At 40.8% G+C, this 13,109-nt stretch overlaps 2 protein-coding genes across 2 annotated transcripts; one reads left to right on the forward strand and one right to left on the reverse strand.

Moving 5' to 3' along the window:
- Nucleotides 1–54: 54 nt before the first annotated feature.
- LOC117576190 (serine/threonine-protein phosphatase 2A regulatory subunit B'' subunit alpha) lies at nt 55–6,847 on the reverse strand. Its single transcript, XM_052007346.1, has 9 exons — nt 4,991–6,847; nt 4,651–4,935; nt 4,421–4,551; nt 1,771–1,865; nt 1,482–1,715; nt 1,148–1,418; nt 634–1,083; nt 411–569; nt 55–339 (listed from the first exon to the last, which is right to left on the reverse strand). Exons 1-9 carry the CDS (start codon nt 6,171–6,173, stop codon nt 274–276), a joined length of 2,874 nt encoding a protein of 957 aa, XP_051863306.1. The 5' UTR covers nt 6,174–6,847; the 3' UTR covers nt 55–273.
- Nucleotides 6,848–11,073: 4,226 nt separating this feature from the next.
- LOC117576191 (opsin Rh1) lies at nt 11,074–12,999 on the forward strand. The gene is made up of 6 exons (XM_034260783.2): nt 11,074–11,305; nt 11,371–11,440; nt 11,514–12,004; nt 12,065–12,212; nt 12,273–12,550; nt 12,613–12,999. The coding sequence occupies exons 1-6, from the start codon at nt 11,298–11,300 to the stop codon at nt 12,737–12,739; spliced, it is 1,122 nt and encodes a 373-aa protein (XP_034116674.1). The 5' UTR covers nt 11,074–11,297; the 3' UTR covers nt 12,740–12,999.
- The last annotated feature ends 110 nt before the right edge of the window (nt 13,000–13,109 follow it).

Raw genomic sequence — 13,109 nt, forward strand, 5'->3', positions numbered from 1 at the left:
TATGTGTTTGTTTCATTAAATAGTTATGACTGAATAACGGAAAAGAAGCATAAATAAATAGTTTTAAAGTTTTATTGCACATTTGCACTAAAAGAATAGTTTTCTTTTTGGGTTTTTTTTTCTTGGACTTTTTCGTTTACGTAGTGTATAAATTTGTATAAAAATTTGTAAGTAAATAAATATGTTTTGTCATGAATGAGTATGTTTGTGTGTGTAGATATGAGTTTGTATGTTATGTATAAGTTGTTAAAAACCGAATTTGGCAAACGAGCTTCAATCATTCTCCTCAGATATAAGCAGTTCATATTCCTGTGCCGCAAATCGATCCCAATCCGAATTCTGAAAACGCAATAATAGCAAATAAATACACTCGAAACGGAAGCAAATCTCAGGGGGCAATGAATACTCACTGATTCATCCCGCTGTGCGGCGAATGGATCGCGTTGTTCGTGATCCAAATATTTCTCTAGATTGAAGAACGTATCAAAGAATACGTGCGTCATTTTGCAGCGTTTCAAATCTCCCAACGTTATGGAATCACGATTCGCAGGCTTAATCATATCCAGCATCTAAAAAAACAAGGGAGAAGAGTTGATTTATAGCCTTATCAATTCTTATTGAGTTTGAGCTCACCTGACAGAGGCAATCCTCAAATGGCAGACACTCAATGCCAATGCCCTCCATGCGCTGTTGCTGCTCCTCATAGAAGTATTCCAGCTCGTACATGGAAAGAGCACCATCTCCATCGATATCCATGCAGCGGAACCAGTACTCAATGGCTGTGGGCGTGCGTTTGTCCTCCTCGGAGAGAATGAACCACACGAACTCTGTGTACGACATCTTTGGCTCGTCCTCAGGGGACTTTTTGTTGTCGCTGCGTGTCACACAGCCGGAGAATATGCGCTCAACGATGCGTGTGGAGAGAGCGTTGTCGCTGTGCTTGGCAAGATCGTCCTGATTGATGAGCAAATCGTGATCCTTGTCCAGTTCCCAGAACTTACAATAGATCACATAAAAGTGCTCGTAGCTAAAGAAGGCCATTATCTGATTGATATCATCCTCCTCCTCCAGCAGACTGATCATCTATCCAAGCAAATTGATGCTACAGTTGTGTTTAACTTTGAATCGAAAGAGTTGCAAGACTCACCTCCAGTAAATCGGATCGCTTAAGCTCCGATATTGTTATCTTGCCGCTCCAACTGCGATTCACTGAGTAGAAGATGCGTGCGATGACCGTGTGCACGTATCTGGAATGGAACTCGGTTGCTTCTTTAAGAAAGGCCAGACCGGGGTGCGTGTCAACCACGTCCTGCACCAATGGCACCAGATCATCGGGCACAATATACGAACGAAAGCGTTGGCCCCGCGACAAAATGTAAACAAATCTCGAGGCAGCCTCATGGCAATATACATTCATCCTGCCGCCAAAGAAGACAGTTCATTGATCAAGTGGTTTAAGAAGAGACGCATCGACGACTTACTGCTTCCAAAACTCCACAAAACGCTGGCGTTCGACCAGACCCGTGGTGCTCGCTTGACAGAAGATCATCACTGGCATGCGCCAATAGAAGGGCAGTCCGCATAGCTTCAGGATGCGCGGCAGCTCATCCTTGGTCACCTGATTGTTGGGAAAGCTATCAAAGGCGGACAATATGCCGCGAATAACCCGTTCCATGGCAATCGTTGGCTGTGGCTTGCCATGTGGAAAGTAGAATCTGCAATCGAGCAATAATAATCATTTATTTCTCGTTGAGGAAACATTTATCTTACCTGGGTATATAGACACTCTTGGAGCTTCTAATCTCCTTTTGCAACGAGTTCTGTTCCTGTGCAGGCGGCGGCGGCGGTGTCGCGTGCAATTTGACCTGCAATATAAACAATATAAACGTTCCACAGGTCTCTTAATAAAATGTAGTATATAAGTAGCTTATTATAGTATTTATCACACATTCGCGTACAATATAACCATGTGGTTGGGTTGGATTGGTTGAGGCAAAGCATCACTAAATAAAATTCCATATTTATTCTCAAATGTTTGCCAAGTTTTCTTCTGTTTACAATTCACATTTTTGAGCTTTCAATTGCAACGCTCGATTGCCACAGCCCTTAAAATTTATTCTTAAATATGCTAATGAATTTAAATAAACAAACTGCAAATGAGGTTAGACAGTCTTGGGTATGAACGTTTGGAATCTAAGTACGTTCTTTAACAAATTGTTCCCACTCAAATAATGTAGAGTATCTACTAGTTGAGCAATCTCATCTGTCTCATTTGCTTAAATTTATGCAAAGAAATTTTGTTTAATCTACAAATTGTTAGCAACATATTAATATTTTGTGTGGGTTCTCTTTCGATTTCATTTCCGAACTATCGTGTGTAGAATATAGTATCTGATTATGTGTGTGTATATCAATAACACCGGAATATTTCGTACGAATTGGAATTGCAGCGAAGCAATAATTTTGTTGATTTGCTTTTTGCTATTGTGCTAAACTCATGCGCATATTGAATCCAAATGTACAATGTCTTAATTGGCGCAAATGAAATTTAATTAAGTGAGATTTTAATTAAGTGAGATTGTGTCAGCAATGTTAAAAGTTAAATTACAACAATAAAGTAATTTAATTATTTCCTACTTGAATTGTGGTGTCAGATTGAACATTTATCTATTTCATTAATTTGTATTTAAATGGATTCTTTTTTAGACTAGAATTTCAGAATTTACAATTTGAATTCCTTTCAAAATTCTTTTAAATTAATGCTTTGTGATGGAACTTTCAATTAGAGAATACACTAATATTCATCTTTTGTTGATCTAGCTGCTCTTTGTTCCAACAATTCCTTATAAGCATATAATTAAGTTATTCGTTTTTGTTCAGATCAGATATATCGAATATATGAACTACGCACAGACCATTCATGATTTTAAAACTGTCAACGACAACATTAATATTAATCTGAAGAGTAATACAAACACAACGGAACAACGGAAAGATACGCACACATTCATGCTTGATTGCACTGAGCATATGCGCATATTACGTATACGCATGGATTCGCTCGATAGCCAAACAAAATATTACGCATACGCATAGTTGTTGAATAAATACGACTAGAAGAGGTGAAAGAACAAGACTTGAAGCTAATCGCACAATTGATTGCCGACAGAGTTGTGGATTATTTTTAGCAATTATTTACTTTGAAACTATAAACAATATAAAATACAAAAAGAGAGAAAATAAGAGAAGAGAAGTACAACAAATCAATGTGGACGGAATTTCAGAATGAAACTAAATAAAGTGGGCGAGGATACAATGAGTAAAGCAGATAATTTGCTGTCAGACATATGCCATTAAATACGGTTGCCTCTTCGCGTTCATGATGTAATTAAATAATTAAACAAAATTAAATAAAAACTTCCCCAAAATATACAATACAACACGGCAAAAAGTGCACTTTCCATTGCTTAAATAATCATGTGCTTTTGTTCTATTTGTTGTTGGGCTGTTTTTACTCCTCTGTTTGTTATTTATTTGTTATTTTTTTCTGCCTATGCACGATCGTGCTGATCGCAAGTGCTTGATTTGGTTGTTTTTGTAGTCGAGAATATGCACACTCAGTAGGGGTATTCACTAAGTTAAAGGCAACTTAATGCAGTCAAGGTGAAATAATTATTGAATTAACACTATAATTATAAAGAGCTACTATAAAATTTAACACCAAATATACCAAAATGTAATTATCGATGTTTAATAATTTGGTATTCTAAAATAAACAAGATTTAATGATAAAAAATACAACTACAATCTGAAGAAAATGAAATCTATAAAGTTGCGCTGATTGAAGCTGAACTCTAATCAAACGTTTTTACAAATTTGGAGATGACATAAAAATACTTCAACGCCCACGATGGCTCGATCATAATCTGAGTTATGTGTTTGATATCGTTTGGAATTTGCATCTGAATAAAAGAGTCGACTAAAGCTGAACCCACACGTGAAGTGAATAACCCTATTGGCCTATTGGCAATAATGTTGCTCAAAATGTATTGTTCGCCCCTCTTCTCTGCCTCTGTCTCTGCCTTTGCCTCAGTCTCATCTCTGTTGGCAGCGACAGCGTCTCTTTGGGGCAACCTTAAATCAATCAATGATGCTACAGCGGCACGATAACAGCGCCAGCCACGATATATTTTTTTTTTAATTGCTGATTGTCTCGAGCGAGAGAGAGAGAGAGAGAGGTGAACTGATGGGGGAGGGATTACACGAATTGTTGCTGCTGTGGGGATTTTGCATTTGCTATTTGCAATTGTTAGATAACAAACTGAATAAAATTCACACACAAACATTGCAGTCAGACGGACGGAATTCGCTCCAAAAATTATGGTTTGTTTATGGAATTGAGGAATTAGGGGCAACTCACCTTAAGCAGACTCTTCGGCGGCGCCTCCACAGGCCGTTTGATGTCGAGGAACGAGTTGCGCACATCCGGACGCTTCTCAAAGAGCAGCACGCGCTCGGCGACGGAACCACGTGTTAGGATTGGTCTGCCCACTGGAATGGAGATGGATAGATAGATGGCAACGATAGATGAGCGTCAGCTTGATTATGTTTTCATACACTCAATTCACATTCAATGTGTATAATTATTACAATTCTTATCCTGGCCATTGGTGAGCGCTGCTCGGCTGCCGCTCGTCGGTTTGATTTTATTCAACGTTGGCATCGTTGTGTCCACCGATGTCGCTGGCGATCCAACTGTTGCTATTGTAGTTGCTGCTGCTGTTGCTGCTGCTGTTGATGTTGCCGATGGTGTTGCCGTTGCTTTTGCGTTCGCCACAATGTTGCTGTTGCTGTTATCAGTGTTGCTGTTGCTGTTGCTGCTACTATTTCGACTATTGGCTGTTTTCCTCGTGATCGCTGGCTTTTCTTTGGTTGTGGATATTGTTGTTGATGTTTGTTGTTGCTGCTGTTGCTGTCGAATTCGCCATTGCCGGCTTCTGTTGTTCGCTGTGGTTCTCTTTGGTTTTGCTCACTTTACGACTGCTGATCGTGGGCTCGCTGGCGCCTTTATCTGTCACTGTCACAGCCACGCCCACGCGAGGTGCATCAACTGCATCGCCAGCACTTTCGCTGCTGCTGTTGGCGTGACTGTTGCTGCTGCTGTTGTTGTTGTTGTTGCTGCTGGCTTTGCTCAGTTTCTTGCTGTTCTGAGTTGCTGTTGTTAACTTGTTGTTGTTGTTGTTGTTGCTATTGATTAGCGTAGTGCTGTTGCTGCTGGTCTTACTACCATTGCTGTTGCTTTGCCGCTTCTTAGTAGGCGTTGTTGACCCTGTGCTTGCAACTGTTGCTGCTGCCGCTGCTGCGGCGGCTGCCTCTTTCTGCAGCAACTCGCTGATTTTGAGCAAGTGCTGCGTCTGCTGCTGCGACAAATTGTTAACATCCAGATGCAAATCGATGTCATAATTGAGATTCACATCGGGCAGCGTTTTGCTGGCAGTCACTGCTGCCACTTTTTTGGGAGATTGCAACGATTGCTCGCTGGCCTGCTGTTGACTCGGTTTGCTGGCTTTGCTTGTGCCAGTTGTCGGCGTTGTTGTTGTCGCTCCGGTTAGTGCTGTTGTTGTCGCTGTTTTCTTTAGCTTGCCATTGCCAATTGACTGGACAGCCACGCCCACTTCCGATGCTTTTTTAACAACATTCTTGCCGCGCTGCTCTTTGTCTTTGTTCACAAAACTGGTGACCATCTTCTGCAGGCCCTCGGCGCTGCTAATGTCCGTTGTTGCAGCTGTCGCAGCTGCAACAGCAACATCCGCAAAGTCGCCCGAGGCCGCGGCATTTGTGTACATCTCAAGCAGCTGCGCGGGCGGCAGACCGCGGCTCCTCCACGTCTGATAGATGGCATCGGCATGCTCGCTGATCTTCTTTGACAGCTCCGCAATCTCGGCGTGCGCATCGTTGCTGATCGCTGCGACCGGCGCAGCTTTCGGTGATTTGGTGGCGGCTCCTGCAGGCTTGCGGTTTGTCGTCGTTGTTGTTGTCGTTGTTGTTTTGCTGGCACTCGTCATGGCCACCGAACCGCCAGAGCTGCCGCTGCCGCTTCCGCTGCCTCCGCTACTGCTGAGCTTTTTGGTTTTGGTCGTCGTTGTTGTTGTTGTCGTCGAAGACGCTTGCATTTTGTACGTTTTGTAAATAGAAAATATGCTTCACACTGCTATAATTATTTATTTTGCATTCACAATGTAATGTGCAACCACAATTCACATGTTTAGCCTTTGTCTAGTTGATTATACAAAATGCGAGTAGATTGCATTTAATCTATATCTTTCTCAGTAGGCAATCAATTTAATTCTCAATCGCACTCACACACAATTTGCACATTTTTCGAACAATTCACGTTGTGGCCGCTTTTGTGGGCTGTAATTCGCTTTGATTTTTAACAAATTTTCGTGCGTTTCATTCACTTTTCACATTTTCCTCGTCTTAACTTTTCTCCGTATGGCGAAATCTATTTATAAAAGAAATACCAAAATTTCCTATTTCGTTTATTTCAGTTGCTGAAACACACACACACACACACAAACACGAACACGGAAAATGCGGCGATCTAGACGGAGACGCACACACAAAAATACAAAAAATACGGCGGCATTAACATCGGGATCGGGGCATCATCATCTCAATAAGTAAAACGCGCACACAGAGCACAACACTGATTCTAAATCGATGGCAAATCGCTTTTTTTGAATACTACAGAAATTTTGAAAGAACACGTGCTCAACTCTAAAATTTGATTGTTTTCTTTAAATATATGAATCATACTAATTGCTGAGAATATTTGATAATGACTTTTAACAAACAGTATATTTTGATAGGAAACAAAATGAGAGCAGAGTAAAATTATAAAATATACATTTTGTGAGAATTTAAATCAAAACGTTTGACTTGAGTATTTGGTATTTATTTCTTGATGGAAGGCATGTAATTTCTAAAAGTGAAGGTGCGACATCCACTTAAGCATTAAACTATTATTAACAACTAGATGCTAAGTATTCAGCAGCATTAGATTGGTAAATAAACGATCAGCAATTGCCTTGTTGTGTCTGGCTAGGCGTAGCAATTAATGAAAAACTCATTTGCATTTTCACAAATCAAGCAATGCCCATCGAGTGCAGCACACTGTGCACGCGTAAGAAAATTGAAAAGTCTTCCCCTTAGCCCGTTTGGGGCGTTTTTGCTGTTTTTACGTGTAGCGGCGGCTGCTGTAGTCGCCTTTGCTGCGGCTGCGGCTGCTGCTGCTTCTTCAACTTTGTACTATTTATTCGAAAATAAATTTCGAAGTAGTTGCCGCTGCTGTTGAGGCTGAGTCTGTCTATGTATGTAGCATGTATGTAGCTATGTATCTACTCGAGAATACTCAAATGCGAGTATGTACAGCGACTCGGCGCTATCGAGTATATTTTGATGTTTGTCTGACTTTATTAATGATTTAATTGCATTTATGCCCCAAAGGCGTGCGCACGCTGACGACAGTCACGATGACGCGCTTCGCGTTTGGATGGATTTCGTCATTAATTAATTAAACAAAGGTTAATAGGAATTTGCAATTTGACATTTCATATTGGCCGCAAAAGACAAAAAGTTAACAACGAATCGCAGTTTTTAGTTTTCAAAATGAAAACAACACGCACACACACACGATACCCGGAGTACATGTGTGTTGGTTCGCATCTGGCAAGTTTGGCGGAAAATCTTCTGGAATCTCTGACCGGGGTGCTAAATTTAACAAAAATACTGCCGTGTACGTTCACAAAATTACCGAGCGCAATGCACGCGGACGCGAGCGCTGTTGATTAGCTTCGTGTTGTTACTGTAAATCTTTGGCTGCTCTGCTAGCCGCTGAAAATAACATCAGCATCAGCAGCAGCCTCTGTCGCAGTCGCAGCCTCTGCCATCGGCGCAGCCGCTGTCGCAGTTGGCGAGTGTAGTGCGAAGTAGAAATGATCTCAGCTGTTGCTGCAGCTAATGACACTGAGAGAGCACACGATTAGGGCGCTCCCACACACACATCCATTTACACGAGTGCTAAGGAGAGCGCCAACAGCGCCATTACTTTGGCGTTCTTTGAGCAAGAACAGTCGCAGCAGCTCTCGCTCTCTCTTTTGCTTCGTCACTCACTTTATGGCTCTCAGCGTGCTGCTCTCTAACTTACCCCCACACAGCACACGCACACTGAGACGCAGACAGTGAAGCAGACGTATACGCAAACGCAGACGCAGAACACTTGCCGTACCCCCACACGACACGCTGTCGAACAAAAAAAGAAAACAACAACAAAAGCAACAACGCAAATCACAGCAAAGGTGTTTGTTAATTATAAGCAAAGCATGCGAATGGGGTATGATGAAGAGGTAAGCTTGCAGCTGCAAATGCTTTTACGATGTGCACTGCTTGCATGAAGGCGAAAGCCTGCTCACTGGTCACTATCTCCTAATTTTACCCGTAGGGCAAGCAGTGCAACTGTTAGCTATAAAAGCATAATTTATGTTATGATTATTAAAGGGCATTTGTCTATCAGCATTGCCTTGCAATATTCACTCGATTATTTTTTGTGTGGCACACGAAGAGGAATAAAACCTGAAACATTTATTTCGCTTTGCTAATGCCAAATTACTTATTTCTGTCGTGCCTCAGGTCGACGAGTATCGCTAATGTTTGCTGCAGTCATTGTTGCTGTATTTTAGGTATTTTTTGTTGGGCTCTATTTGTACATATATTATGTGTAGTATTTTGTTTATATTCAGTTTGCAGGTGGGCGCCATTGTTTGTTTAATGAAACCTGAAATGATGTTCGAACTCTGTGCGATCATCTGTCATATAAATTGTATGATGAGGCATCTCTATTATTTACCTGTTTGCTGTTCAATTTTGCACATGCAAACAGAGGCAGACAGAGACAGACGGGCACAGACAAGCTCAGACATGTCGGGGAGGGTTAACCGCAAATGTTGCAGCTACTGTGTTGACGATGACGATGAACATCAACGGTGCGCAGCTTCCGGTTTACATTTTGTTCTAACTTTATTGCATGTTGTTGCGCCGTCTTTCGATTCGTCGTTTCTCATTTCTCATTTCGCTGTTTTCAGTGTTTTCGCGCTGCTTTGCGGTAATTGATTTTAACCAAAAGATCTCAACCTTTGCACATGTTGATTGTCTCATAAATTGACAGTTATTTAGTTTAGCTGTCTTGCCGCTCTCGCGTTCCACAACCATATAAGGGCGTCACGCGAAGAACGAAGAAGATTAGCTCTAGACTCTGGAGCTTTGCGTTGACCCAATTTATATGAATGTGTTGAGTTTTGCTATGCATAAAACAAACAGAGATCTTTATTTTCCCCCTCCCAAAATAGAAGACTCGACAATGCCACAGCTTTAATGCTTAGCCCAAACCCCACGCCAAATGTTACACCCGCACACCCTCAACATGGGCCACACACACACATACGCACACAGACGCACACTTATTCAGTCATTTGTTTAGACGCTATCTGACATGTGAGACAACACGTAAACAATGGAACACGAGCGTCACAATTGAAGTGTGAATAGATCAATTGCGACAATGGATGAATAAGCAGCTTACGTTCAATGCAGGCGTCTCGGCTCGATCATCAAATATACGTACATATGGCAAATCGCTAATGGTTTTCCTAATTTATAACAGACATGATCTACAACAATTCAAATTAAATCATTCAAAATATCGTGGGAATTAGATTGAAACAAAAATTAATAATCATAAGTGAATCCACAGTGAAACATTATTAAAAAAGATTTGTATTCATATAAAAATTTATTACAGTTAAGAATTATGGAATTAAAGAATTGAAAATATGGTGATAATTGTATTGATGATATTACAAATAAAAAATAAATAAATAAATAGTTAATGCAAAAATAAAATCTGAATGTTATGTTATGTAGTAAGCGTTTGATCGATAATTATTTATTTTATTCTGAGGGTTGTTCTTCAAATTTAGCTGAAGGTATTACAAATTTACATTTAAAAGCAATTTATTACACACAATTCAAATTCAATGATGGAAACAGATCAAAATCTTTTAATTAACTATTTTAAATTATATCATAGAGAGCATATGATTGAGAACCAAATAGATATGAATATTGTGATACTAAATTAAAGCACAGATGAATATCAACATCTTTCAAATCTCCCAACATCTCTAAACAAGAGTTTATTTTAGACCATTATCTACAAAATACAAATCAGATTATTTGTATTTACTAATGATTTATTTAAATTGGACGTTAATTAAAATAGTTAGCGAAAACATTAACAATTGAAAAGCTGAAAGGAATGTTGTGGGTAAGTAGGAATATTACCAAAAATTAAGTAATTAAAACATACTAAACCATCGACCGTAATCAATTTAAGTTAATTGAAAATTAATTACAGTCATGAACAGAATTCAAATGAAATCGATAAAAATGTATTTTGAATATGATCGATAAGAAGATAAATACACTTTAAAAAGATTTGGGAGAACCCACAGTACGTATGCGCAATCAGTTACTGTCTTTGCTTACGCATACGCACCGTGGAGTCAATGTGCTCTTAACAAGGCTTGCGATTTGTTGATGTTTATTGATTGCTTCTGCACTTCATATTTGCACATTGCATTGACATATTAAATTGTCTCTATTTGTGGCACAATGTCAGCTCAAGCGAGCCGCCCACTTGGTCATTAGCTAGCTATGAGACGAGAAATGGAGGAAAGAAATGGTATATAGAATGTGCAGCTTGGAAACCTTTGAAATACTACAAGAAATATAACTATTGACATTGTGCCGCGTCTTCACGTCATTGTTGCAAGCGCATATAATATTTTATATTTTGTTATAATTTATTTTCGTGCTTTGTGCAACGCTTATGTTATAAGCCGAAAACTGTTAACGCCGATATTTTTAGGCTCTTTGAGTGGAACAATGTCTTGGCTTGGCGCCTAATTCAATTTGTAAGTGCAACGTCTGGGTATAAAAACGCCAGTTGCAAGAGGCACAGACGCAGGTTTCCCACGACCAATCGCCGCGAATAGTCCGCTCCAGTGAAATATTCAGAAAAAAACAAAAATCAAATCAGTCCGAATCTTATGTAAAAAGTGTTTGAAATTTAAAAGTGTTAACTTGCAGCTTTTTATGTAACGCAGAAGTTTTGGCAAAAGCGTTAGCCCGGATATAGTGTTAGATCGGAATACAAAAGTCTATAAGCAACAACAAATATGGAGAGGTAGGCTGCATGTGTAATTAACATTCTGCAGGCAATGTCTGATTGTTTGAATCCTTTTCGCACAGCTTTGCAGCAGTTGCCACACAGCTGGGGCCACACTTTGCCCCACTGTCCAATGGATCAGTAGTAGACAAGGTAAGGTGCAAATCAAGAATGATCCTCCGCCCAAGTGCTTGGTTTTGAATGCGAGCTTCTCTCCAAATCATAGGTCACACCCGATATGGCGCACTTAATCAGCCCATATTGGAATCAGTTTCCCGCTATGGATCCCATCTGGGCGAAAATCCTAACCGCCTACATGATCATGATCGGCATGATCTCCTGGTGCGGAAATGGCGTGGTGATCTACATATTCGCCACAACAAAATCGTTGCGCACGCCTGCTAACCTATTGGTCATCAATCTGGCAATTTCCGACTTTGGCATCATGATCACCAATACGCCCATGATGGGAATCAATCTGTACTTCGAGACCTGGGTGCTGGGTCCCATGATGTGCGACATTTATGCCGGTCTGGGCTCTGCCTTCGGCTGCAGCTCCATTTGGTCCATGTGCATGATATCGCTGGATCGTTATCAAGTGATTGTCAAGGGCATGGCCGGCCGCCCCATGACAATACCGCTGGCATTGGGCAAGATTGCCTACATTTGGTTCATGTCCAGCATTTGGTGCTTGGCGCCCGCCTTCGGCTGGAGCAGGTATGCAAGAGGCGTGAAATGCATTTGATTGCTATAATACATCGTTATCGATCGGTTTAGGTATGTGCCCGAGGGTAATCTGACATCGTGCGGTATTGACTACTTGGAACGCGATTGGAATCCACGCTCATATCTGATTTTCTACTCGATCTTCGTCTACTATATTCCTCTGTTCTTGATCTGCTACTCTTACTGGTTCATCATTGCCGTAAGTTTATCGACAATATCTATACTGCCCGATCATTGATCAAACGTCTGCGATCCACAGGCCGTCTCTGCCCACGAGAAAGCCATGCGCGAACAGGCCAAGAAAATGAACGTCAAATCTCTGCGCTCGTCCGAGGATGCCGAGAAGAGCGCTGAGGGCAAACTGGCCAAGGTCGCTCTGGTCACCATCACACTGTGGTTCATGGCGTGGACACCCTATCTGGTCATTAACTGCATGGGTCTATTCAAGTTCGAGGGTCTCACACCACTGAACACCATCTGGGGCGCCTGCTTTGCCAAGTCGGCTGCCTGCTACAATCCAATTGTATACGGCATCAGGTGAGTTCCTTTTACACTCAACTCTTGGATCAGATAGAGCTGACTTTCAATTCGATTTGCAGCCATCCCAAGTACCGCTTGGCACTGAAGGAGAAGTGCCCATGCTGCGTCTTTGGCAAGGTGGACGATGGCAAGTCCAGCGATGCTCAGTCCACAGCGACAGCCAGCGAAGCCGAATCCAAGGCATAAGAGACCACGACAACAACAACAACAACTTCTACTTACAACAGCAACAAATATAACAACATCAATATCAATACAAAAGAACAACAACAGCAAGAACAACTGCAGCAACAGAACGAAACGCTTTCGAATAACAATAATAGCAATTTGTTAAATAACAAAACAATGTTAACTAACTTATGTCAAAATCAATCTTCTGCAATGTCAATAAAGACTAAAAAATCTACAAAAAAAATAAAGGCAAACGAACTAGAAAAGTTACATAATTGTTTCAGTTTTCGGGAAAGCAATAAGTTTGATGTTAAAAGCAGTCGAATTTCAAATGTAAGGAATACTTACTTATAAAATACTTACATTTTAAATAAATAAAAAAAAA

This window comes from Drosophila albomicans, chromosome 2R, assembly GCF_009650485.2.
Source record: "Drosophila albomicans strain 15112-1751.03 chromosome 2R, ASM965048v2, whole genome shotgun sequence".
NCBI classification, from domain to species: Eukaryota; Metazoa; Arthropoda; class Insecta; order Diptera; family Drosophilidae; genus Drosophila; species Drosophila albomicans.

Bases quoted from the DNA above. Each gene is read 5' to 3' on its own strand.
- LOC117576190 (XM_052007346.1), bottom strand. From the start codon at position 6,173: ATGCAAGCGTCTTCGACGACAACAACAACAACGACGACCAAAACCAAA. The intron at 4,936-4,990 runs CAATGGCGAATT...CAACAATATCCA, and splicing joins CAGCGAACAACAGAAGCCGG to CAACCAAAGAAAAGCCAGCG. The intron at 1,866-4,420 runs GTGAGTTGCCCC...TTTATATTGCAG, and splicing joins CGCCGAAGAGTCTGCTTAAG to GTCAAATTGCACGCGACACC.
- LOC117576191 (XM_034260783.2), top strand. The intron at 11,441-11,513 runs GTAAGGTGCAAA...TCCAAATCATAG, and splicing joins ATGGATCAGTAGTAGACAAG to GTCACACCCGATATGGCGCA. The intron at 12,213-12,272 runs GTAAGTTTATCG...TGCGATCCACAG, and splicing joins CTTACTGGTTCATCATTGCC to GCCGTCTCTGCCCACGAGAA.